Source organism: Catharus ustulatus, chromosome 5 (genome assembly GCF_009819885.2).
Source record: "Catharus ustulatus isolate bCatUst1 chromosome 5, bCatUst1.pri.v2, whole genome shotgun sequence".
NCBI classification, from domain to species: domain Eukaryota; kingdom Metazoa; phylum Chordata; class Aves; order Passeriformes; family Turdidae; genus Catharus; species Catharus ustulatus.
Window position 1 is genome coordinate 60,482,535 of NC_046225.1, and position 27,785 is coordinate 60,510,319.

The 27,785-nt window shown below is 38.0% G+C and overlaps 1 protein-coding gene across 3 annotated transcripts in view; it reads left to right on the plus strand.

The window, feature by feature from the left end:
- Nucleotides 1-19,678, plus strand: part of TAPT1 (transmembrane anterior posterior transformation 1) — a 46,820-nt gene extending 27,142 nt beyond the window's left edge. For all 3 annotated transcript variants that reach the window (XM_033060502.2, XM_033060503.2, XM_033060504.2), the window contains 7 exons: nucleotides 7,242-7,322; nucleotides 8,163-8,272; nucleotides 9,883-9,942; nucleotides 11,322-11,390; nucleotides 12,528-12,604; nucleotides 16,037-16,197; nucleotides 18,860-19,678. In XM_033060502.2, the coding sequence (XP_032916393.1) occupies nucleotides 7,242-7,322; nucleotides 8,163-8,272; nucleotides 9,883-9,942; nucleotides 11,322-11,390; nucleotides 12,528-12,604; nucleotides 16,037-16,197; nucleotides 18,860-19,089 (788 nt within the window). In that variant the 3' untranslated portion in view covers nucleotides 19,090-19,678. The remainder of the gene's footprint in view (nucleotides 1-7,241; nucleotides 7,323-8,162; nucleotides 8,273-9,882; nucleotides 9,943-11,321; nucleotides 11,391-12,527; nucleotides 12,605-16,036; nucleotides 16,198-18,859) is intronic.
- The last annotated feature ends 8,107 nt before the right edge of the window (nucleotides 19,679-27,785 follow it).

Consider the following 27,785-nt stretch of genomic DNA (forward strand, 5'->3'; position numbering starts at 1 on the left):
TGGTATTAGAAATTGCTAGTAATTTCCTCCATAAAAAGAAAAGAATATCAATATTTTATTGCTGGACATTATTATTGAAGACCCATAATGGCAAAACCAGGTCATCCTTTATCAGTTGATGGAAGAAATATTGCCATTCATTAGACACTGTGGCGATAGAAGCACTGAGTACATAGATAGAAGAGTGCACAAAACAAGCTAATTTATTCCCTTCAAACAGATCACTTTTCCTGGAACACCTTTCAGTATGGTTATAAATAGCAGTGTTTTTCTTCTCAGAGATAAATAACAGGCAGATTTTTAGTATAACTTGTCACCTCTTTTGAACTTGAACAGATTTAATGCATCACAGCTTCAGTAAGGATGGAACAGTATTGTTTCAATTTGTGTGTTCTGATCACTTTAGCATCCTTTAAATGTTTTATTTCATGCAGCTGAAATGATGGTCCATCTTGTGTTGACATGCTATGCTGCTGCTTTATCCTACCTTGGGACTGAGGCTAGTCTAGTCCTGTCAGCTGAGCTTCCAGTTGGCTTTTGGAGGGTCTTGTGTGTCCTAGAACATATTGTGCTTCAACCACATGCCTGGGCTGGACTAAACTTCCGAAAGGAAACACTAAATCTAGCTACTCCCATGTATTTCCCAGCTTTCTCTGCTTCTTCCCATGGTTTTCTGAGTTCTGCAGTCATCTCTAGGGTAATGATGGCAACAGTAGCTGATTAAGCTTGGACCCACTGAATGGATTCCCTTTTCCGGGGCTCAGCTCGGAATGTTGCTGTTGTCAAACATATGTTTTCAATTCAATAGAAAAGTACTGATTAGTACACAGTAGCTAAATACAGTCATTCTTCAGGGGAGTAATAGGAATCTCACAGGGGCTTCTGAGGAATTTTCTCATGAGTAGGTGAAACTCTCTTCTTATTTAACATGTTAATCAAAAGAAAAATTTGACATAGCAGAAAAGATAAACAATGACCACAAGAGTAGATGCTGTGTTCAAGAGAAGTTACTACAACTAGAATTCAAGAGCAAGTTGTCTTGTGAATATTAATGTGAAAACAGAAACAAACTGTGCAAGCTGTACTTTGTAAAACATGTCCTGTATCACACTTTGAAATACCTTGCAGAGCCCTGCCTGGCTCAAGCTTCTATGTAGTAAGGCATCAGGATAGGAAGTGCCACCAGTTTAGATCTGAAAACTGTGAAATCATTTTTCACTTAGCATCATGCTCAGCACCATTTGGTGGATAGCAAGCTGATGTGTGGCTGTATTATTTTTCCCACTATTTCTCGTTCTGGACTTTGTGGAGTCAGTAATCCTTCTCACCTTTGTATGGCCATTTAAAATTCTACTGTAACAGCAAATTCACCAAAACTTCGAGACTTAAAATAACTGAATCATCTACATAAAAATTAATTCAACAGGACATTAAATATACATTTGTTAATTGTTATCTAATAAAACTTATCTTTTAGGGGCAGATCAACAAAGACTTGGGGCTTGGATAGCTGCTTGAGACTGCAGCTACAGAATCTGGGACTTTCCCACAGCTTTGATTTGTCAACTGCAGCAAAACTAGTTTTGCATAATCACCCTGACTTTTACAAGGAAATTTATGTACACCCAGGCAATCTAAACTCTGTAGCCGTTGGAAAACACTTCTACACACAAAGCCTTTTATTTGTTGTATCAGGAAGAAATATTTCCCTAAATTTAAATAATATATTCTCTTTTTGAAATAGTTATCTGTAAACTAATTTTGTAGGGTCAGTATTAGAGAACAAGGAGACCAAATTATAAAGAGATGTTCTTTCATCATTATTGAAAGCCCAGCATGCTGCCTTCCTTTATGCTTTTAGAGCTGTGCTCTAAATTAAATTTTTTTTCACAAAACTCAATTGTACCTCATACAAGGAAGGACATTGGATGTAATGCATTAGGTTATTTCCTTCAGTTGGTTGTTAGGCCTGACTCTTCCTTGTCTTTTAAATCTCTTGTCTCAAAAATTTAACATTTATTCTGAAGTTTTAGAAAGTAAGTTTTCTTCTCTATAAAATTCTGTAATTTTTCTCTGTTCTTTGTTCCCAATTTGATCACAACATTGAATAGCCTTTATTTTTACCTTTGGTCTTTGCAATTCGAATTGCTTTTTCATGTGGCTTTAAGTTTTTTTTAAGTACCATTATTCTAATCAAGTTGTTCATTTTAAGAATGAGGGATTTGGGGGCAAGACTGTTTAAGATTGGTGTGTCCTTGATGATTCCTTGTTCAGTGTTTGATCCTTTCTTGTCCTCTGGTCACTTGTTAAGAGGTAGTTGGCACTACAGCTGTTCAGGAGTTTCTGAGATGTAAACTGAAAGATCTTGTTTCACTTCTTAAATGTTACAATTTATAATAGCTTTTGATCTAAACATATAAACAATGGTATTAACATGATAATTTTTTTTTCTTTCTTATTTGGATTCCTGCATAATGTGTCAGGGAATCTGGAAGGAAGTAGCTATGTGTTCTGAAGACTATTTGCTCCAAGATCTCTGTTTCTGGGATTTCACTGTCTCTTTTAGTTACTACTGCAAAGTACCTAAGATCTTCAGGGTTCAGTAGTTGTTTGTTTGAGATATTGGTAAATTAAAGATGCAATGCTGTGCCAGGAATCTTTATTTCCAATAATGTTTGTTTGATGTCTTTTATGTGCTTTCTAAAAGCAATGATACCCTCTGGCACACTGGAAATTAATTGCTGGGTATGTGTTGTTATTTTTCAGGATTTATGGAAGGGCAGAATGTGTTATTAATATGGGGATAGAATTCTGTTAAAATTGGAATGGCAGAGTTAATGTAAGTGAGGCAAAAGTATTTAAAATCTGATTTGTCTATGTGCAATCCTTTTTTGGGCTTTACTTTACGCAACCAAGAAAAAAATATGTCTTGCTTTTTTCTCCTTTACTGTATTATGGCAGTATGTGCATTACCTGTCATTGAAATAAATGTTTACCACATCTATTCATATGACAGCCCTTGTAGGCACACATGTTTTTGTCATGTCACTACTAAGTTCTGATGTACTAAGTCTTGGAATGTCTGATTCTTCTTCCTTTCCCTTTTCAAAATACTGAAATACATAATTTAAAGGCAGTTGAAAAGATTTAATCGTATCGCTTGCACCACTAGAGGATGCACAGAAGCACAGGCAAGTACAGTATCATCTTTCAAAATAATCTGGAGTGTGTATGGGCAGTATGTAGTATGATGTGTGTCAGGCTGCTGAGCCAGTCCTGGTAAGAGTGCAGCTTTAGCATGGCATCAGAATGCAGCCTATCAGTCACAGAATGGCCTGGGTTGGAAGGGACCTGAAAAATCATCTACAGTTCCAACACTTCTGCTATGGCCAGAGGTGCCCAGCTTGCTCAGAGCTCTATCCAGCCTGACCTTGGGATGAGGCATCCACAACTTCTTTAGCGACCTCTGCCAGGGCCTCACCACCCTCAAGTAAGGGATTTTTTCCTAACATCTAATCTAAACCTATGTCCTTTCAGTCTGAAGCCATTACCCCTTGTCCTGTCCCTATGTGCCCTTGTGAAAACCTCCTCTCCATCTTTTCTGTTGACTCCCTTCAGGTACTAGAAGTCCACAGTTAGGTCACCTTGAGGCTTTCTCTTCTCTGAACAATCCCAGTTCTCTCAGCCTTTCCTCATAGGAGAGGTGTTCCATCCTTCTGATCATCTTGGTGGCCTCCTCTGGACTCAGCCCAGCAGGTCCATGTCCTTCCTGTGCTGGGACCCCAGAGCTGGAAGCAGCCCTGCAGCTGGGGTGTCTGGAGTGGAGCAGAGGGGCAGAATCTCCTCCCTCACCCTGATGCCCTCAGTGCTTGGGAGGCAGCCCGGGACACCTTTGGCTCTCTGGGCTGTGAGCACACACTGTCAGCTCGTGCCTCTCGTCCCTCAGAATCCCCAAGTCCTTCTCAACAGGGCTGGTTTTGATCTGTTCCTCCCCAGCCTGTGTTGATACCTGGGGTTGCCACAACCCAAATGCAGCACCTTGCACATGGTCTTATTCCATCTCTTGAGACTCCCATGGCTTTACTTCTTGAGTTTGTCCAGGTCCTTCTGGATGACATCCCACCCCTTCTGGTGTGGCAACCTCAGCACTCAGTCATCTGCAAATTTGCTGAGGCTGCACTCAATTCCTACATCTGTGTTGTTAATGAAGATACTCAATAGCACTGGTACCAATATGGACTCCTCAGGGACAGTGGCTGTCACTGATATCCATACAGATTTCATGCACAATACATCATCAGCACTATGTGTGGTATGTGCTGACAAGAGACTGGTCAAGGGGATAACTGTACCTGAATTAGTGCTACACGTCAGGTTTTATGATCACTCAGAGAAAGTAAGCTGCTTAATCATGTCCTTGTGGAGGTAGCTGAAGACCATTTGTAATGTCATTGATCTGTCATTTTGGCTCTCATTTAACCCTGTCTTAAAATGGCAAGGGTAATTGAAGCTATACTGTATCCTAACAGAAAAACCATTATGTGATATTCTTATATATACTTAGTGGAATACATGCAAAACTGAGTTGAACTTCTTTCCATTTTACTGTTCATTATGCTGAAGCAGAATGGAATGATTTCCTCCTAGTAGTACCTGTGCTGTCTGTAACTGATCACTAACAGTGGTGATTTGTCGCTCTTTTGCCAAATTCACAAATGCAGTGATACACTGCCTTTGTTGTTCTTAAGAGCGTGAGCAAGTGTGGATCCAGAGATGTAGCTTCACTTGTTCTGTAGTTCATCACATCATCCAAGAAGTGGCAATACATGGTACAGGAAAATCCCCTCACCGATTCAAAAAAAAGAAATGTACACATACAACATGAAATAAGTTCATAATAAATGATGAAACATTAATGTATATATTTTGTACTCTGGAATTTTAATTGGTATTTAGGACTGAGTACCTGTGATTGTTTTGGATATCCTGAAGCCTTTTTTGTCCTTGTCCATGAGGGTGAGAAATATATTTTTGAATTGTTTTAGTTTACTGTTGAAGCTGCTGTAAAGTGCCCTGTCTGCCTTGTTTGCAACTCTGACAATTGATGAGAAGGATGAGGATGAAGAACAGCAGCCACAGTTATTCCTCTCCTTCTAAAAGCCTTGAACAGCTGTGGCAGCAGAGATAATAGATTAGAAGGGAGGCCGCTGTGAACAGGGGAGATAAGCAGAGGGGAAAAATAGGTATCAGCCTGTCACACCCAGTCTCAGAAATCAGTGGAAGAAAAATTTGTATTATTACACCATTCTAAGAGGAAATTTAAAGCTCAAAATGTCCCTTCTCAATTTAATACTGTTGATTGCTGAGTTAATGTATACCAAGCAGGTAATAAATGTCTGGAGGATTAGCTTGAGACATACTTTAATATTAGGCCTGAATTAAGGTCCTTGCTTCCCACTTGGGAATATCTCTCTGTTTAGTCCTCCCTGGGACCTGAAAAACTGAAGATGAGATCTGTGTTTGTTATGTATTGCTGACCAGTGATGTGTCATGGCAGTGTGGAAGCATGTGATGTGGGAAATAGAAGATAAAACCGTTTTGAAATTCTGGGAAATAGTCTGAAAACTCAGTGATTATTTTTAAGGGAATGATGGAGAACGTAGATCAGTGAGTGCATGACTGCATTTTCATCCTTTTGTGACAGTGTCAAGTGACAGCTTGTAACTAGGCTTTTCAGACAATACTGTGTTCTATATTGTCATTTGGGCAGTATTTTGTGAATTCAGAAGCTTTAGAAGAATGTACTTCACTTGTTGGAGTGTTACTGGCAGGAAGTCAAGAAATTATGGTTAGATTTTACCTATGTCTTTTTTTCTGCTTTAAATTTATTGTAAATTTATTGAAGTTTTCTCCCCCACCATATATGCCATTCATTCTATTTTGAAAGCTTGTGCTTCCTCTGTCCCTTCCCCAGCCCATACTGACAGATGAATTTATGTACCCCGAGATGTTCCTTTTTATATTGTGCATGAAATCTCATTCTTCTTTAATTCTCTAATTTTTCTTTCCTTCTCCTGGAGGATTTCTTGTTTTCTTTTTGCACAATTTTTTCAGACTTACCAGTATTTCCAAACTTCTATTCTAAAATGAGGGATATTATTATACTGCAGTAACTACAGCCATGAGCATTGCTGTTGGCCTGTAGTCTGAGATGATGGAAACTGTTGACACAAAGTCAGATTTTTTTGTCCAGCTTAATCCTTGGGTGTTCTTCCAAACATTTCTATTTTTTGTTTCCCAAAATCAGTAGGTAGAACCCCACATAATATTGGAGGTACATAAGAAAATGAACCCTTTGGATTTGGAGGGCCCACAAAGAAACTATTTTTGGTTATTGACAGGTGTAACAAGCAATAACAGTGTCTTCACAGATTTTCTTAGTAGCTTTATCTTCTAAAAAGACTTCTTTGGACTTCCTAAATTGTGATGACATTATGTTTTAGGTTTTACCCTCTTTTTCAATAATACAGTTTCAGGAAGGTGTTTTTTAATAACCTAAAAAATGTGATGCTTCCTGCAGCAATCTCTGTGTGTCATCTCTGGAAACAGGACACCAAAGTAGAAAAAAAGCCTTGTCTGGGAGACAAGTCATAGGACTTTGTCCCTAGTTAGATTGCTTTTGTGTTACAGTGCTTACGGTTTTGATAACTGTGCTGATACATCCTGTTCTTCCCTTTTAAGATGGCAGTGGGAAAGACTGGTAGGAACCTTCTAGCTAAGGTGTAACAGTTGTCTTCAAACATTTTTTCTTCCTTCTACCAAACTCACTGGAGAAAATGAGATGTACTTACTACTCTAGAAAATGAAATGGTAATACCTTGAAAGGACAGATAGGTATATTCTCTTCATTTTAGTAACAGGAATTGCTGGTTCTTTCTGAATCACGGAAGGAATGCACAGATTTTATAAAGAAGAATTGTTATTTTTTTAATGTATTAGAAGAGATGATAGTAAGTCACAAGTCCCTTCTGCTGCTGGGAACCCCCAATTGAGGCTGCAGAAACCCTGTCCATGGTGTGGTTCCCAGCATTTCCCCCACCCCTTAAATCCAGTCAAATAATTTGTGGAAAATGTTATCTAATCTAAGAATTAATAAATGACAGAACCTCAGAATGAGTATGTATCTTTGTATGCAAATAAATGTTTCTTTGGAGCTGACAGGTTTTGGTTTTTTAATCCAGATATAAAGGAGAGGTTCACCAATTATGTGCTGCTACTAATTGTATGTCTAAGAAATATGGAACAGTTCTCATGGAATCCAGGTGAGTAAACTAGAAGAAAAATTCCTATGCTGTCAAGAGCTGTATCTCTTGCTTCTTCCTTCAGTCTGAAAGATAAGGATAATCAATACCTTTAATTAGCAAATCTTAATTTTGTCAAATACCTTAGATTCTTGTTTTTCTATTTCTGATATTCTTTTAAGAATGACTGTTCTTTCTGCTAGGAATATATATTGTTATGCTAAAAACATGTATAGTTACCTTTCAAGCAGTGTCAGAATGATTTCTTCCCAGCCTTTTCCTTTCCTCAGAGTACACTGTGAGTGAAGGATCCCCTAGAAAGTGGCTAGTGAGATTGAAATGTGATAAAGATTATGTTTAAAATACAATTCTTAGTCTAACATTGATTATACTTAATATTTTAATGACATATTTAATAAATATTATGTAAAATGTTGATTTTATTAAAACATTGTTTTAATAATTTTGACCGCAGATCTGTGTGATATATTTTGCCTGAATCTTACCAGTCTACCTAAATTTTGCCTCAAGTATCTAAAACTGCAGATGCTTTGTCTTACACATACTGAACATGTAGTATCTAGTACTTACAAAGGTTGTCTTCCTGCTGGAGGTAGAGGTGGACAAAGTGAAGTGTTTAGAGCCTGATCCTAACTGTGGTGTGATTGTACAGTACTGATAAGTTGTTAGGGCAGCAAATGGAGTAAGCAAGAATTTACACACTGCATGCTCAGTGATGATGTAAACTTACAGATTCTTCAAACTCATAAGGATTTTTCATTGTTGAATAAAATTGTTATAGTTCTTTTTGTATGCTGGCATTAAATTCAATGGCCTAACTTGTTTCTTCACAACCTTCAGATCACTTTTGGGTGTTATTCCCGGATGTTTGCATGGTGGTTGCTTCAGAAATTGCAGTGGATATTGTGAAACATGCCTTTATAACAAAATTCAATGACATCACGGCAGATGTAGGTATCCTGTTTGGAATGCTGGGTGCTATTTTAAATTCTATTTAGTTTTGCTAATATTTTTTTTAATACTAATTTTTTTTCCAGTACAGAAAACTTAAAAACTGTTATTTTCATATATTCAATATCACTTGGGAAAGCATGCTAATTTCCTGATACAATATACTTTTGAGGATCATTTTGATGTGTAACTAACACCTCTGAGTCTAAATTAGTAGTTCCAGATCCATAAATTATTGCAATTGTTGTATAACAGCTCACATAATACCTACAATTTGCATTACTGGCAGATCATTTTGTGAAGTGATCATTAGTTAAATTGAAAGAAGGTTACTTGTTCTGCAGTCTAGACAGAGCTTGTAGCCTTTCCTAACAAAAGGGATTGTAGGTTAAAATTCAGGCTTTTGGGAAAACAGATCTTGTTAGGCAACTTTAACTCTATTCTTGCATGTGTGTTAAAAGTGGAATCTGAAATCAGAAATATCTTTTTCCCACTGTCTCTGGAGCACTAATATGAAGTAGGCTATGTTAGTTTCCCACTCCTGAAATTTCTTAGCCTGCATGTATTATCCAGTCCTTCTTTTAAAGCAATGGATGAGGCTGCTTCTTGTGTGTTGCAGCATGATACATGGGCCACTTGTGCTCCACACTGTGTGAATTCAAACGTGCTTGATAAATTCATGAAGATATGAGTTAGTGTCTTTTCACTATTAAATCCACTTCTCAGGAAATGAGATCAGAACTTGTGAAGTGCTTTCTTTTTCAACATCTCTAAAGTAACTGCATTGTGAGGTGTAGAAACAAGTGTAATAGATGCACTTAATAAGCTCCCTTATGCCAGAGGCATTTATGCATGCCCTACTTTTGTATATAGAGTGTGGAAAAGAGCAGTAATGAAGTCATGGTAGCCAAAAATGTAGCATGCTTCAGAGTGCTGAAACAGCTGGAGGATGGGGATAGTCACTGGCAATTTTGCAAGGTTTATTTAATAAACTTTGTGGGGTTTGTGTATGAAGGTCTAAAGATTTATGGCTGCTAGGTCAGAATTTTTCCAGGATTATTAACACCTGCAGTAGAACTTGTCCTGCCACTTACCCTTAAAATAGATGCTTTTCTTTCTTAATATGCTGAACTGTTTTAAAGAGAGAGAAAAACTTAATTTATCTTCAGATGCAATTTGCCTTCTTCATAGGATCATTTGGTTAGTGTATAAGAAAGCTCTGTTATTTAATTTGATCCTAAAGCTAGCTTTCCTTTAGCTTAAAAGCAGTTACGAACTGTGGGTGGAAAAAACTAAATGTGATTAATGTAATTCCTGTTATTTTGTGTTTCTTATGATCCTGAAATTCAGTAAATTCATGAAGTCTCATTCAATTTCTAAAGCGTAGTGTGGTGTTGTTTGTTGTTGTGTAGATATATAAGTATGCAAATTACTTTACTGCAGAAATAGATACTCATGTCTTGAAGAGTGCAGTTAGACCTCAGGAAAACTGGCTTTCAGCAAATTCATAAGTTCATAATACTTTGTGGAAATACTTTATTAATATCTGTGTTGCTTTTATAAAGTGCAATAAATTAATCACACATCTGATCTGCTGGATTTTTTCCAGGTCTACAGTGAATACAGAGCCAGTCTTGCATTTGACCTTGTTAGCAGTCGACAGAAAAATGTAAGCCTGAAAATAAAATGCACTTTCCTATATTAACTAACACAATGTTACGGGGGGGATGTTGGAACAAGCACTTAAAGAAATACATACAGGACACTCCTGCAACGTGAAACTCTGCTGTGCTTTCTCTAATAAGACATAATAGGAATATTTCTTTATCATTTATATTCATTTTATCCAGTTGTTCAGGTCAGTTTGAGCTTTATTTAATATACTGCTGAGTAGTCTTCTTCCAAATACACTTGGAGTAAGGGGACAGTTGCAACAACTTTACATTTTTGACATACAAGGGAAGTAAGTAAACTTAACATGGTAATTTTAGATTGCTGTTCTTTTCATGGTACTTCAACTGTGTTGGGTTAAAAATACAGTATTCATTAGGAATTTCTATTTCTTTAGAGACAGAGTGCGCAGATGTTTAGAGATGTTTGCACTATGCACATTACTGTCATGGCATGGGTATTTACAGAACACACAGACCACTTGTTTTTATTAGTACCATTTTTTGGAAAGCTGTTTACTGCATACCTTTCATGGATGAGGACTCGTTAGGTTTCACTTGTTAGCATTCCACTCATCAGTGCTTTAGATGTGTACTCTAACTATTAAAGGAATTTCATTACTGTAATTTCTGTAGTTTTCTTGGGCTTGTTTCTTGGGCTACTGTGAAGAATGTAGTGGTTAAACCTCATAAAGAAGCTGACACCATCAGCTACAAATAGTTAATAATAATTTCTTAATTAAAAAAACACTGGTTTATTAGTTTTGAATACTCCATTACTTTTCCTAAAGATCCTCTATGGGAAATAAAAATAGCATCATTTAGGCACTAACTTTGGTGTGATGTTGAATACTGCAGGCAAGCTGTCATGCACAGTACTTGTTTTGATTTCAAATGTAAAAACATTTTCAAAATAATTTTAATGCACTTATCTTAAGGCTAATTATAGATGTTTGTAGAATGATTTAAAATTGCCAGTGTGGTGGATGATTGTTCTTTTATCCCTGTAACAGTTTTTCCTGTAGAGTATTTGAGGATCAGTCAAATTAATACAAAAAGGTCTCTAAGCTGGTAATAATGTACAGATGAAATATCATAGTGCCTTTGGATTGAGTGTCCTAATTGCTCTCGATTTAGAGATTTGTATTATACTCCAGTTGCTCTTGATTTAGAAGTTAATCTTACTGGTCATGGTAGTATTACATTTTTGTCTGAGACTGCAGCTATCTCCACTTGAATTCCAAAATGTGAATAGGTACACTTTATCCAGTATAGTGTTTGTTAACAGAGCTTTATTCTTATCTGGAGGGTGTGCCAAGCTAAAATAAGCTCATTGCTTTGCATAAGTAGTTCATTATTCTTCCTCTTCTTTTCCTAGGCATATACAGATTATAGTGATTCGGTTTCCAGAAGAATGGGTTTCATTCCTCTTCCACTGGCTGTTTTAGTAAGTTGTATCATTCCTACCAGTTTTCTGTAAATAGGATCTCACTTTGAGAATCTGTCCCTCTGAGATACCTGGCTGGATGTTTTGAGGATGAAATTATCATCTGAAGTAACTGAAATGATGCTGAAAGGTTAACACTCAGTATAACCTATACCACGTACTACTTGTGGCGTCACAAATCCATTATTGTTTCTCAGCCTTTCATAGAATATCAAATATATATTAATTTTGTAGAATTTTTAACAACTTGAATTGTACCAGTGGAATTAAACTACATCTCTGTTTACTAAACACATATTCCTTTTGGCAGCTACCCTACTCATTCATTTGGAATAGTCAAAGCAGCTGGTTGCCAGAAGGCTAGCAGTAGTGCAGCAGTTTATTTAGGTTTTTCGCAGGAGTCCTTGTAGCTGTCCCTGTAACGGCACGCTTAATGACTCACTATTCTCTTGTATGGGGCACTGAGGTCCTGAGCTGTGTTGAGTACTTCACTCTGAAATAGTTACACATGCATGTTGTGCTCTGGTTTTCCCCATACACACGTCAGCAAGCAGTAGTTATGATAATGCTGGGGATCTGTACATGCTTTGTCAGCTAATATGCTAATTCACCGTGTTCCTGGAAGAATATCATTATGAATTAACTTAAATGTAATGTTCTCCCATAGACATAAAGACAAATACTATTCACAGGATTTGCTTAAACTACTGAAATAAAGCTGAAATTTCAGGATCCATTTGTTAGTTAAACTTGGGAGTCATATGCCTGGTCCACCAGCATAATGTGTAACAACGATTTTGTTTTGTGTTGCATCTCGTGATATTTTCTTCAAAATTTGCTAACTTTCCTTCTAGCCCTTGAATTTCAGAGGTTTTTTCCACTTCTTATTTTACTTGAAAGTCAGCATTAAGGAAACATTGTCACACTCTGGTTTTGGCAAAGTTGCAACTAAGTGCTAGTATAATACTTATTCAAATCAATATCTGGAGTAGTTAGTACTGCCAAGGGGAACATTAGATTAAATTTCTGTTAATGTAAATGTTTCTGCTTTTTCTTGAATTTACCAAATAAGAAGTGTATGGTACAATGTTCTTTTGATAACTGTATGCTAAGTTTTGACTTTTATTCTTAAAACAGCTCATCAGAGTCGTAACAAGCTCAATAAAAGTACAAGGAGTCTTAGCTTATGTTTGTGTTGTGCTGTTCTACTGTGGGTAAGTAAATCCACACAGTTGAAAAGTATTCACCATTATTTGATTACCTGTGTCAAAGAAGTTTCTGTTGATCCTTCTGGATGTAAGGATAAACACAGTTTATATGCATTAGAACATAAATGTAAAACCCTTATGCTGATAATCTGAAATTGAGAGTGCAGATTTGTCCCTAAGTACTGTGACTACATTGGGGGATTATAGCCCTCAATAAGGAACTCCAGTAGTGAAAATAAGTTATTGCAAAGAGACTGAGAGAATCTGAGAGACAAACACCATACTTCTGTGTAAAAAGGGAAATTGAATTCCAAGGAATTAAGTTTTCTGTAAAAAGACCAAAAGATTCCATAAGCAAATAAAAATAAGCAGTTCAAGTACTCTGAGCAGATCATGAATTCTTCTCTCAGGTAGTTAAATGGAAGGTTTACTTTGGTTTAGGAAAATGCTCTTTAAAAAATAAATAAATGCAAAGATCACCTTTCCTGGGAAGGGTGGGGATCAGTAAGTAATCTGAATTAAGAAATATGATGTTCTATGGGAATGTGTTTTCCACAGCCAATGATGTGCAGTTATCCCTTCAGCACCCCTTCACTGCCAAGTCAGTTTATACTTGTCTTACCTTTAACTTCTCACCAGTTGATAGGTTCTTCTGAGACTGCATAACTGTACTTTACATCCAATTTAGTTTGCCTGTCTTGAGACACTTGCTGTGGATGGCCACTTTCTAGGAAAGGTGTATGCTGCACTGTCATTGTTTGTTGTCTCTCAAAATAGATCATAAGCAATTAAGTGTTTCTAGTTGCTGACAGAAGAAGAACCTGCCTGCAGTATTGTGGGAGTACTTCTTTCACTTAAAAAATAACTTGGTAGGACAGTGGAGAACAACTTAGCTTTAGGCTTGAGAAGTGTAAGACTTCTAAGGCTGAGGCAGTGGTTCAGCAGGAAGAGAGGAGACCATGCTGGTAGAGAGGAGAACTACTGTTCTACAATAGGTTGTGCACATTCTTTTTTGATAGGTAGACTCTTATCTCTAATCTGACCCTGATCTGCAAAAAATAGAGCTCAATCAGATGCGTTTTGTCTACATCAGTAAACAAAGTAGGGACACATCTGTTTAGTGTCAGATAACTAAGACTGAGATACTGCACACAGGCCAAATAGTAAAATTTTAGCCACATTCCTCTGCACCATACTTTGATCTTTTCCCCAGCATACTACATGCTGTGCCCATGTTCTCCCTAAAGCCAGCTTTGTATAATTCAAAGCTCTATGCCCTGGTCATCACATTCAAGCTGTGGTATACCAAGGTCAGCACTTTCATCCTGCTCAGTGGTTTTTCCTTTTTCCCAATATATGTAATGTTTTTCTACCTCTACCGTTCCACTGCTGCAGCCCAGGATTTTTCACTGTCTCTGGGGCTTGGAGAATGGAGGGCAGAAAGGATTAATGTGATTAACATGAAATGTTAAATGCCATTCTTTAAAGACATATGTCACAAAAGTAAATATATTTTGTTCTATTTTGTCCTTATTGAAAAGGGAGAATAATTTTTTACTTTTGCCATGATCTCAGACTTGGAGCTATCTCACCTCTTGCATCTTTCAAGTAATTTTTGTTCTGAACATAAATTTCAGCTTTTCATCAGATGTGAGAATATATCTAGAATAAAAACATAATACCATAGATCTGCGAGAAATGATGTGATAAAATCTGAAGCAGTTAACTGGGCAAAGAATCGAGCCTATACTATGGATGAATTAATTTTGTGTTGTTTATTAACAATTCTAGTTAAACTTTAACTGTAGTTAAAGAATCTTGCAAAAAAATCTTGAGGATTTTTTTCTTTTTCTAGAAATTTGAACAACTGCAAACTTACATTGTTGTTGTTAGATATCTGAGCCTGGGGTAGGCTGGCAGAAAAGAATAAAGGAGAATTGCTAGAAATGCTTGCATAATTTCCATGAGAAGCTGGAACTGATATAGGAAAGTGGTGATTTATGGCCTTTTCAACTTCTGATCTCATTAAATCAGAGTCAAACTATGCTGTAGAAACCTACTCTCTCAGAACAAAAACATGTTACATAAGAAGCATAAGAAAAACACCTCTAAAACATTAAAAATGAAGGAGAGCGTCTCAACTCTCTGGAATAAAATCTGTCCCAATAATATAGTAAAATTGAAGAGAAGCACAGCTTTCAAACTGTATAAAATGGTATCTTTTTTGTGGTTGCTTGGATACTAAATGTCCATTTCTTCTGAGTACTGAAAGTGGTGTGCTCTGCTCATTCTTCCATTTCTTTATTGAAATAGAATAAGCAAAACTTATTTTTTCCCTTAGAAGTGTAGTAGGTTTTTTTTTATGTTTCACAAGTCCTGATTACATTTACACACAGAGATAGGGGAGCTGCTGCTGGGGTTATACCTGCTTCATGGATCTGTGGATGTTCATTTTAAATTGTGGTTTTAGTCTGTTAATCATGTAAATGAAAAACAGACTTTTCAGAGAATGGAGACTGAATTCAGAGTCTGCATTTGGTTCACTCTTGTTGCATAGCTTGATTTGCATAGAGAATATTTCATTAATCCTGCAGAGAACAGATCACTCTCTCCTTGTCATTCTGCAATGAGCCTTTGCTTCCTGGAGTGGACACTGCTCTATGAGTCATTTTGCAAAAAACCTAATCTCAGTTGAATGGTAAAAAAGCACTTGATGGTAGATGAGGCCTTCCTTTTCTTCAAACGAGGAGAGAGATGTGAAAGGGATTCAGGGATTTGTTGAAGTTTGTGCTGCAATTTAGCCATAGTAAAAAGGGAATCTGCCATCATCTGGACTGCACTATGGTGGTAATGCAGTGCTGCCTCTTGGGATTTGTTGAGTTTTATGGACATCTTTTGTGATGTGAAAAAGGACTTACTATGATTAGCCTGTTGTTTGTAAAAGCTAGATATTGGACTTGGCAGTGTTGGGTTAAGGGATGGACTCAGTGATCTTGGAAGTCTTGTCTAACCTTAATGATTCTGTCTTTCTGTATTTGCTGTCCTATGGTTCCAAGTCTACTAGAGATCCTGGGCTGGGCACACTTAATTTGGGTGCATTTATTTTGGACTTGCAGTTAAGGGCACTTTTTAATTCTATGTTTAAATATTTGATGTCTTAAATGGCTGCTTAACTGTCCTTGTAGTCCTTTGGTTAAATAATAAAACTTGATGTTTTTCTCTTTCTGGAGTAAAAAAAATTAAGCATTGACTCTGAAACAAATTGTTAGAGAAAGGAAATTACCTTTTGATCTTGATATTGAAAGGATTTAATTTGTTAGCTAATCCTTCTAAGACAGCACTTATCATATGCAATTTTCTTATGAATAATTGCAGTATGAATAATATGCAATTATTTTAATACACTAATGTAAATATGTAAACAATTTTCTTTCCCAGGTTAATATCTCTCAAAGTCCTTAACAGCATTGTATTGCTGGGGAAATCATGTCAATATGTAAAGGAAGCAAAAATGGAGGAGAAATTATTCAATCCTGTCCCAACTGCCACCCCAGGGAAGCCAGCTGGCAAACAGCAGGGCACATTTAAATCTACCCAAGGTAAGGCTAACTGCCTTGGTTTGTTTTCAGTGAAAATTTTTCAGACTAAATTTGGTATTAAACCAAATGCATGACAATGTTTGCTGCACAAACCCTGTTGCTGGACCTTAATTGTGCCATAGCACAGCTGTGAACACAAATATATAATAGACTATAATGAAAATACAATAGAATTTACTGCTTTTAGTTCATGCGTCTTTTTTTGGTAGTAAATTCTCATATCTCTGGTAAGGTCTCACTGGGATATGTGGAGGTGATAGAAACAATGGAATAGAAGCTTTTGTTTTAAAATCATAATCACAGAATGGTTTGGTTTGGGTTGGAAGAAACCTTTAAAGACCATCTCGTCCAACCCCCTCTGCCAGTCACTGCATAAATAAGTGAATGTTTACACATCATCTGTGACAGTGCTTAAGTTTAGTAGGGAAGCAATTTGTATTTCTCATGAAATCAAAGTAAAACATGTCGGTTTATGCATAGGTATAATTAATTGTCATGAACACATAATGAAAAACTTTCTGAAATCCAGATAGGAATTTCAGTGGGTCTCTAGCCCATTTCCAGTCTATTCACACAATTTCCTCTTACAGGTCCTCAGCATCAGTGGTTAATTTATAATGGCAATACGGCATTATTGTATTTGTGTGACACATTATAGAAGGAAACAGAAACCTTCATTGTTCCTCTCAACTGAATTGGATTGCATCTTCCTGTGGGAAAAGCTCAATGAGAGCCTTAGAGAACTTAACAGTGGGGCTTTTATTGTGTTCACTCCGTGGCTTGCCAACAGCTTGAACAGCTTGAAATGCAAGGTGCTCGTTAGTCGTCAGAGTGTCTCGCCAGCAAGGGGAGAGTTAAGGATCTGTCAGTGTTTGGCATAAACCTCTGTATCTCATAGGTGTCAAATAACACCAGGCAGAAACTTGGTGCAAATGTTTATGTTTAAATTCATACAGCTGCTTTACTTTCATGATGAAGAATGTGATACGAATTGTTCTGAATTCATATTTGCATTCAATTTTGCATTTCATTAGAGGACTATAATGATGATAGTGTTTGAATTAAGCATTCTATTACTACATTTGGATATGAGACTTAGTAAGTTGTACTTACTTATATTGAGCCTTTAACTTACAGGGTATAAAACCTGAGACTGTTTTGAGCTGAAGTAGCAGAGATGCTTATTTTGTCTAATGGAAAGATTTTGAGTAAAAAGTAGCAACCAAAAAGCTTTTTTGGGTTTTATTCAAAGTATTCCTAGCTTTCACTGGTGATGGGAAAACCTCAGTTTTGCAGTTTTTTGAGGGGATTTTATATTTTTAGCACCTCTTTTTTAACTAGAAATCTTGATTACATGAAAGAATGATTGTAGCTTCCCCCAGCTTTTGCATTATTACTGCTGGGCTCTGCAGTCATAGTTAATCTCTGTGCCCCACTTATCAGGTTTTTACAATACAGTCTCTCAACCCATCTCTTATTAGGATGAGGGTAAGGGAATTAATTAGTCTGGTCTCCTTTCTGCCAGCTTATAGTTTAGGTCAGTTAATTTTCTAAAGAGTTTCCACCTTGTCCACAAAAACAGCTAAGATTTTGAAGAATAAAATTCTAAACTTGCTCTTGAAGGATGAAAGCTCTAATTACTGGTAATCATTTAGAGGCTGACCAGCTACATCTGGAAGATGCTGGGTTAGAGAATACTTACATTTTTAACCAAGTTCTAGAATTAAAATTACTTGTGTTCTTTCTCAATGCAAGTTTAGTACCTTTAACTTGCTTAAGATTGTAGAGGGTAACCCATGTATCTCCAAGTAGTAGATGGATGGCATACTGTGGACAGATGCTCTGCAGAAATAAGCTTTTGTAGTGATTTGGAAAGTGCTACCATTCTGACAGGTAACATTTCCTTGGACTGGTCTGCAGGACTCTCCACATCAGTCAGATTTTTTCAGATTCCTTTAGAAACAACTCAGTCTTTACTGAGGAGGAGATTTTTTTTTCTTATCTCCTTGTCATTTGCTTGTGTATTTTAATTTTATAAACATTTTAACAAAATATGGAATAAAGACATGGATATTACCAATATCCTAGATTAATGAAGCCAGTGTTCAATTCCACTGAAGTAAGAGACAGGAATAAAAATAGACATCTTTAACATCACTGCTTTAGGAGCCAGTGCTATTAAAGTGCGTAGCAGCGCATGAGTCATTTATTAGCTATCCCTGGAGAAGGCAGGTTTATTGTACTTATGTAGAGGATTAGGCACATCTAGTTCCTGCCACAGGGATTCCTTTTGTTCATTTCAGTAGCGAACATTAGTGTGATTCACACAAGGACCATCAGAAATCTTTTTGCTTAAGCCAGCAAAAATAAGCATGTCTGTCCTAACTTCCGCTGCTTATGCTCTTGCCGATTATTAAAACTTCTGTAGAATTTGATTTCTTAATTTATTTTCTATATGTTTTCTAAATCAGAAACAGCAACCTCTTGCAGTAAAGCTAAGAAGGGATGGTGGCTTCCAGAAAGCGCTTTTCTGTTGCTTCTGCTGACTGGAGGCAGCACACTTGTTCAGGATAGCTTTGGATGAATCTGGATGTTGCAAATTGTATCAATATGTCTGTACTGAATTCATTATTATCTTTGTAATTGTCTTCTGTTCCAACAGGAATTTCCACAGATGAAAACGGTTCTACATCAGTTACCAATCAACCAGTGCATCAGAAGGAGAATATGCCATCTTTACTTATAACAAGCAATTCTGATCAATTTCTGACAACTCCTGATGGAGAAGAAAAAGATATAAGTCAAGACAGTTCAGAATTAAAACACAGGTCTGCAAAGAAAGACTTGTTGGAGATAGACAGGTTTACTATTTGTGGAAACAGAATTGACTAAGAATTTATTTTTTTTAAATCAATGTGCTAAGGATACTGAGCTGTTGGGACAGCAGATGCTACCAGAATGGACAGTTGCCAAAAGGCACATAAATATTTATTTAAAAACTTAAATTATTAATGGCAAAAAAAATATTAATTTCTTTCTACAAGTAACTTGGCTTGGTATCTGGTCAGGTGAAGTAAGTGATCTTTAACTTGCCTCTTGGAAAATGTGGTGGATCGTGAGTCTCTAGCCTGGTGGCAGAGCTGCAGTTATCACTTTTCTGGAAAACAGACTGGAAAAAAGCATAACCCTGTTCTGCATTATGAAACCATGCTTCCAGAACACTATTTTTCGTGAAGGTTCCTCCAGTGTAAGGATATTCCTGGAAATGTATGGCGACTTGACCGGAAGCTTGCCTATCCAGTTACCGTGTTTTATTAAACGTCTGCAAGCAGAATCCAAAACTTGTGCTTATATCAACAAACACATAAAGCATTGGTACATTAAACAGTAAGTCCAGATAGTTATTCTTGTCAACAAAAATCTTTTCAAGATGTATCTTGAAAATCTTGTAATCAGAATAAAATTTTGCCTTTAAGCGAAAGACTTACTGCTTAGTATTTTATCTGAATACTAAACACCACGGAAAGATCACAGTAATGAAGGTTCTGCTTAACTGGGCAAATATGAAGCATATTCATTTCATGTGTTGTGTGTCCTGCAAGGCAAATTATTTAGAAATTTTTTTTTTTAAAGCTGAGGATTTTTTGTTACTGTAGGAAAAATATTAAAGGGACACTTCTAATGTTAATGAACGGCAGTGTTAATTGCAGCAAACAAGTGTTGTGTTGGAACTGTATGTATGGCATTAACACAGCAGTAAAGAAATTGCACTGCATTTTGCATTTAACTCTTAGAAGAATGACATCTGTGTATTAACTTGCCTGAGAACATGCCTATAAAAGCTCACACTGACAATCAAATCATAATTATCCATTTAATGTAATTGATTGGTTGTAGTCAAGTAGATGGACTAGATCTATAAAGAGCATTTAAGCATTACAATGCATCTTAATTTCTGGTGTGAGATGCAGAGTTGGGAGGGTTGACAAAAGAAGTTTTGGAATCCTCAGACCAAGAATGGATTAAATTTGAGCTCAGAACATAGGCTGGAGAGTTTATCAGAAGAGACCCCTTAATTAATGGTAAATTCTTCATATGTTGTTAAAATACAGCGTTAGCTTCCAAAATGCCTTTCAGACATTCAAGTAAGCATCAATCTTACTTTCCAAGGGAAGGTGTCATAAGAGTACTTCAGTGCTGAACAAATGAAGACAATTTGCTCTTTGCTAATTTCATAATTTGTTAGGATGGGAAAGCCAAAGTTTATTTGCTGTATGAATATGTGAGAGTTTAATGTATCTGCTAATCCCTGAAACTTGCAGGACTACAGTAATAAAGCAGATGGAGGCAGTTGGACAATTACACGTCTGGGCAGACGTCGTAATGAGAGAACTCTGCTGTACAGTTTAGGGTTGTCTGCTCTGGTGGGAGCTCCTTGCTGCAGTCTTTCAGCCTCTCCTCTCCCATAAGAATAGTGGGAGCAATGGCCAAAATCTGTGGTTATGTTCAGGGATGAAAGCAAAAAGAAGAGGATTTGTGCTGTGGAAAAATTTGAAAATCTTTGATTTTTGATGTATTTTATACTAATTGGAGATGTTCACACATTGAAATTAAGATTATCTGTCAATTTGGTGTATCTTATTTTATAATTATTTAGCAGTTGCTAAAGAAAGCTTGAAATTGCATTCATTTTTTTCTGTTGAATGACATTCTGTATCAATTTTATAAGTGCATCTTGTGTGAAACTCAATAAAATTCAATTTTGTAATGTTTGTTTAAAAAAGGAAAAGTACAGCGTCGACATTTCTTTTTCAGTATTTAGAGTTGGTGATCTTGCCAAGTATTTAATATATTAAATTCCAATTTCCATAAAGTAGGATTGTTGCAAATGTGGGACACGAACAAGTGTAAGAACTGGGTTATCAGTGGTTCAGATCTATTTCTGTAGCAGTTGGTTCTTGCCACTTGCAGAAAGAAGATATTGATGCCAACCTATTATTAATTTGGTTTTTAAGGGCACACACCATGTGAATGAAAAAATACTGTGTCCCAGGGGAGTTGTGATTTCCATAATCAGTTACTACAGTTGGATTTACACCTGCAGATCAGCACAGGCACAGCCCTTGCTGAGCACACCGTGGTGGCAGTGGAAGGGTAATGACTCAGACACTGGGGCACAAGTCCTGGCCTGAATCCTCCTGAGGCTTTGTTCTGACACTTGAATTGTGGTGCCTGGGTCTGAAGAAGTACGGGGTACAGCTGGTGCATCCCTGCCTGCTGTGGAGGTGTCCTTGCCCTGGGATCACCACAACACCCAGGTGTACTCGAGGCACTGTTGCAGAGGGCATAGCAAACACAGTGATCCCCCTTAAACTCCCCAAGTCTGGTAGGGGCCCAGCTGGGCATTCCTTCCTTTTGCTGGAAGCTCTCTGATTGCTCTCATCTTTTTGTTCATGATTTATAGGGATTCCTTGGATATCTAGCAGTGTGTCTTTAAGGAAAAGTAACAGCTGCTTCTCTGGCCCTCGGTGGTCCTCTCAGAACTCTAGAGTTAGCTAAGGGAGAACAAACCACCAAACAAGGAAAAAGCAGCAGTACCAAACTTCGTGATAGATACAGCTCATCTGTTCATCTGGGCTTTCTTGAAAAGCTCCTTTCTTAATAGTGATACATATAAAAGCATCAGAGGTTAACTAGTGAATAAATTAAGTTCTTGAATTGATAAATCACTCCAAAAATAAAATCTAGGCAAGCAGTGATATTTCAGCAAAAGTCACAGTTGCCAAATTAATTCTAAAAGCACACATTGAGTACAGTATATATTCATAATCAGTATTATTCATTATGGGAGCATTAAGAAACAACTGGTTTTGACAGGATTATTTAATTAATCTTTTGAAGCCTTTCAGATGTTCATCAGCCAAGCAGAATTACCCCTCAAGCGTGGTAGTTTTACAATCATAACCATGCTGTTAATTTACTCTCCTCTTAATTTAAAGTGAATTTGTGGAAATGTTTCAACTTTGTCTTAATTTTTTGTGGTGCAAAATTTTGTGTAGTCTAATAATTTGTTCTGAAGTCTGTTTCTGTGACTCAGCATAATTGATGAGGTCACTGTAAAGCCAGTATTTGCCCATTTGTGACTGCTGTGCCAGCTCAGCTGTTGGGCTGGAGATGTGAATCTTCTTGGTGGTAGTGAGCAAGGATGGATGCAACTTAATTATAGCACAATGTAATCAGACTGTGAAGCTCCTGAAACATTGCAACATTTAGTTTTATAGACTGGACTCCTCCATTGTGAGTAAACTAGGAGTTGTACCAAGTCAGTCTTAAGGAGTCATAGCTTCAGAATGCTCTCACAGATGCTAAAACAAAATTTGCTTTTAAAACTTCTACAGAGTAAGTGCTCTTTCTTAGAAATTTGGACTCTTATTTTGCTGACTGCAGGGAAACAAATAGCTTTGTGTAAACACTGAGCACTGTCAGGGGGAGCTGCAATTGGGGCCACCTTTATCTCAAGGAATTTTTTCTGGGTATAATGGTATAAAATGTTTAGACTGTGAAGGCTGTCAGAAAACACTTGATATATTATTTCTGTAAGTCTTTTTCATAGTAACTTTCATCAACCATACCTACCAAACCTGTGTCTAGTTAGGTTTTTTTTAGGACTTCAGTGTACCCTGATTTAGAAAAACACTGCTAGCAGAATTGTAAAAGATCATAAATATATATCATCAAAGAATATTTATTAGTAAGCTCACAGTTATAATAACACAAAAATACAAAATTGCAAATAGGTTTTAAAAAATTTCTCCATTTTGACCAAAACACTTATCATATTTGTGATGAAATAAACTCAGATTTTAAAATGTGCCCTTGCTGTACCTCTGCTGCCCACCTGTGCCTCACAGCTGCAGCTTTAGGCTGTGCAGGCTGTCACTGCTTCCATTCATCACCACTGCCTAGGAGAGTGATGCTATCAAGCAGAGCTGAGGTTCATTCTCAGTTGGAGGCAGTTCAGATGACAGATGAACTGCGAGGAAGTATTGAGCATTGGGGAGAGGGAGAGAGAGGAGTCAATTTTTGTGTGTATGAAGATGTGGGTTGCAGCAGCACTCGCTGGAATTCTAATTTTTTTAGGCTGTGTTGTGCAGTTCTATTACAAACTTTGCTAGATAAATCCTGTATTGTATAGGCAAACATGTTGCATGCATTATATGTTGTTTTACTGCTTCCACATGTTTATATCAGAAGTTACTAATCTAGGATTGGTGGTATGAGAGCTATGTTACAAGGCTATATATTTTTAATAGAGCCATTTTTGGTGTTCAGGGAAGTCTCAGGTTTTATGTCAGTTGTGCTTCCCATCCATGCTCAGTTTGTTGGATAAGAGCAATAGTATCTTTATTGACAGTTTTCACTATCAGGAGTATGTTCCTGTGATGCCCACTCCTGACAGGTAGTTAGATCACAGAGTCATTGAATGGTTTGGGTTGGAAGGATCCTTAAACATCATCTAATTCCAACCCCACTGCCATGGGCAGGGACACCTTTCACTAGACCAGGTTGCTCAGAGCCACATCCTACCTGGCCTTGAGCACTGCCAGGGCTGCAGCATCCACAGCTTGTCTGGACACCCTGTGCCAGTCCTCACAGTAAAGAATTCATAATGTCTAGTCTAAACCTACTCCCAGTCTGAAGCAATTCCCCTTTGTCCGTCACTACATGCCCTTGTAAAAAGTTTCTCCATCGTGTAGGCTCCCTGTCTGCTGTCCCTGAAAATACACTAAGTATCAAGGTAGCTGTGTAATCGCTTGTTTGATGCTGACAGTTTAAAATAAGTGATATTGCAGATTCTTAGGAAGCGATGCATTTTATATACTGAGAAGTGTGAAATGAAACTTAAAATCCAGCATTGGACAGCATATTCTTAGGATTGATACACTAAATCAACACAAGAAGGTGCGTGAGTTGATGCTACCAAGTACAATCCTGGTGACAGCTCTGACTGTCAGACCAAAATTTTCCTGCAGTTTTGATTTGAACTTAACACTCCTGTTAAAAGCAGCAATACAGCCTCCAGCAAAGTATTATAGCCAAGGCAACAGGAGCTGTGATAAGTGAGTTTCTTCTGGGAACAATTCCTGAAGTATCACATGTATCTAACCTGGAAACTGTGGGACCTTGTTTTCAGATTGATACTTTCTGCCCTTTGGACTCTCTCAAGGTATAGGTGCAGTGAAAATGAAGTGTGTTGCAGCTCAGCAGTAATCACTGATGGGAGACCATGTTCCTAATTCAGTAGCAGAGGATCCACTTGTTGGGCTGATCAAAAAACCTGAGTGTCTTTAGTCACTTAAAATTACTTTGACATTGGAGCAGAGCAAATCCTACTGCATCTGAGGTAATGCTTTATGGTGCCTGTTGAGCCATTCACTGACCATGATTTATTTGGCTTCCATGTGGGAATGAATGAATTCTCCAGCCAGTTTTTGTGCTAGACCCTCATTTCTCAAAAGCAAGGACCAAAGCCCTGGTAGTGATTCTTTTCATAGATGTTCTGCTAATGGCATCAGAGTAATTTTGTGGAATTGGTTTACCTGCCTTGTAGAAGGCAAGAGGAGACATTGGAGTCATCCTACATCAGCTCCAGCCCTTTCACTGCTAGGCCTTTCAAAGCTTGGGCCAGTCACAGCTTGTAAAGAATCAGGGAAGACAGTCCAGTGCACTAGGCTAGAGCAACTGGAGTGTTCTGGAAAGCCGGTGTCAAAATTTGGATCTTTCTGGTTCTGTTCTGCTGCTGCTTCCCCCTTGTTGCTTTGTGTCAGTGCTTGTCACATAGTCCAGCACCAGTGGCTGGATTCTCTGAGAGCAGCTTGGTGCCAGAGCTGAGGTTTGTCCTCTGCACTGTTCAGCTGGTGTCTGCTTGCTTTGTTCCCGTGCTTGTTGCTGCACTCACTTCTTTTACCTATTTTTTAAATCTTGTTAATCAAGCCTGTTTCACAGTATCGGAAGTGGCACAGAGCTACTGATTCTAGCTCAGGTCCTGTCCAATGCAGTGCCCAATCCTGATATTAGCATCTTTCTCAATCTCAAATGACAGATTCCACAATCTTCTTGAACAGTAAATATGTTCACTGCAAATGCTGTTATTACCTTCCTTCTATCTATTTTAAGTCTTCCTTAATGATTTAATCCTCCCTACTTTTTGTCCATCTGTGTCATGGAGAATAGATTTTGCCTCTCCCTCTCTTTTCTTCTTACATCCTTGGCAGCTGAGACTTTTGTGTTTCCCTTCAGGCTCCTAATGAGTTCAGCTTCTGTTTGTGTGGAGAGTGTGTCCCATGCTCATTCTGAGCACAGAACTCCAGCTGATACCTTCCTCCCAGCTGAGCTGAACCTGAGGATTACATCAGCCAGCTTTTAGCTGCCATATCCTGGTATGGAATTTACCTCTTAAAAACAGGATGCCACTTCTGACCCAGGAGAGTTCAAATGTGCTGCAGGAACTATATGCTTCCAATGGAACTGCCTGATTATTCCCAAGCCTGCACTTCTGCTGTAGTATACTGCTGCCAAAATGTAAAATTCTGTATTAGAGCTGCTTTGGTTCAATTTTTTTGCCATCTGTTTCTGTGGTTAGTCAAGTTTGTTTTGAATTCCTGTTGTGTAGTGTATCCACAGCCTGCAGTTCACCTTTCTCTGGCGTCTGCCCAGTATTACTGATTAAAAACACTGATGGCAGTGGACCATGAAGAGACCCCTGCAAAATCTTACTGCTGTGTGAGGATGAAGTAGTGATAAATATTCCCCAAGCAGGATTTTCCAAGAAGCTTTATCAACTGCTCCAAGCAATTTTAATCTCTACTATCTTTCCTTAGTTTGGGAATATCACATGAAAGAGTAACATAAATTCAACTTATGTGATTATCTGCTGCTTCTCACCCTATGGTGTGCAGCACTGTTGAAGGGAAAAGCACTGGTTTGAAATGATCTGACAAATTTATGCTGGCTTTCATTCATCGTCACATTACTCTTCAAATGCTGAAAAGAACAAAACCCAGATCTGATTATGTGCCCAGAAAAACTGTGGAAGACTGCAGTTGGTTTGATTTATCATTTCCTTTTTCCCTTTTCCAAAGATTGCTCTTTTAAATCACAAGAAATCTGCTCACAACTTTGTTAGCCACTTTTCAGAGTTTTCTGTTTTGGAGCCAAGGATAAGACCTAAGCTGAGTGAAAAATCTCACATACCTCCATACTGACGTGTCAAAATCCCCACGAGTTCCCATGAGATTGCAGGTGGTGTATCTGGTAGGGAGAGTGGTGGGTTTGTACTGCTGTTTTTTGTCTTAGCGTGGTGTTTCTATGAAGAAGGGTGATATGAACCAAGTAAGAAGCTCTCATGATGTGTCAAGCCCTACTAATGTGCCCTCAATCACCTATAGGGGTAAAAGGCGAAAAGTGTTAAGCTGTCACCAGAATTGATGTTCACCAAAGGCCCTTTAGCAGGAATAGAGATGAGATAAATCTCTGAAGCATTTTGTTATGTCCTAAGTGCCCAGTGAAGAGAAACAAGAAAGCAAAGTCCTGTCAAAGTCAGCCCCATGACCCCCGAACACAGGGTAAGGGCTGTGCCTCTCTCTCTCCTGGTCCTTTGCTGAACCAGGGAGATGGAGTGGTGTGCAGCTCAGGCACCTGAAGTGGTCAGTGGAGGCATATTCCTACCTGTCCTTCCCTTGGATTTACAGCAACTACCTGATTTCTTCTGGTCCTTAGGCTTTAGTTGAGATTGAGAATTGTTGCTGCTTACCAATGGGCTCATGTTTTACTTTTCCTCCCAAATTTGACTTAAAGCCTCCTCTGGAAAGCTGACAGACAAAGAAGTCTTCCCTTGTCCAGAGTGTTCCCATCTTCCTCAGCAGCTCATGCAATGTTATCCCATGGCTGAGGGTGACAAAGCCATCTTGGAAACACCACCTGTGCGCTTCCCTCCAGGAAGCTTTTGGCTCCACCTGACCCTAGAACTGAAGGCTTAGGATTCACAAGCCTAGAGCAGCATCCTTACTATTTTCACTCCTGATCTTTCTAAGCACCTTAGTTGGTTGGCCAGGGTCCCTTTCTGTGTGACTCTTGGCTTTCTTGGTGCTGCTTGCATGCAGAGAACTCATCTCCTGGGCAGGAGCCCTTCCATCACACCCATCTGAAAGTTCCACCAGTCCCTGCTGCTTTTTCATTGCAGTGATGACTGTAATTTATTTTTTTGCCAAGACATTTTTTCTTTTCTACAACAAAGAATGAATCCTTACTTGCTGGTAGGACACTGGAGCAGCATAATAAACCATCTTTATTCTGGTGCTACCTGCTAAGAGCAGAAGCAGAGGAAGCCTGTGATATATTAATTTCCTTTCTCCTTACCCTAGCAGGTAGAGTAAGCAATAAATCACTTTCTTCCTAAATATATTTTCAGTGGAAGACTGTTATCATAACTCTTCTTGATCACCTCTTCTCCTAGGCTAAAGTAGCTTAAGGTTTTCTTCTAGACTCTCCCTAATTTGTCTGCATTGGTCCCAAGACTGGAGGCCATC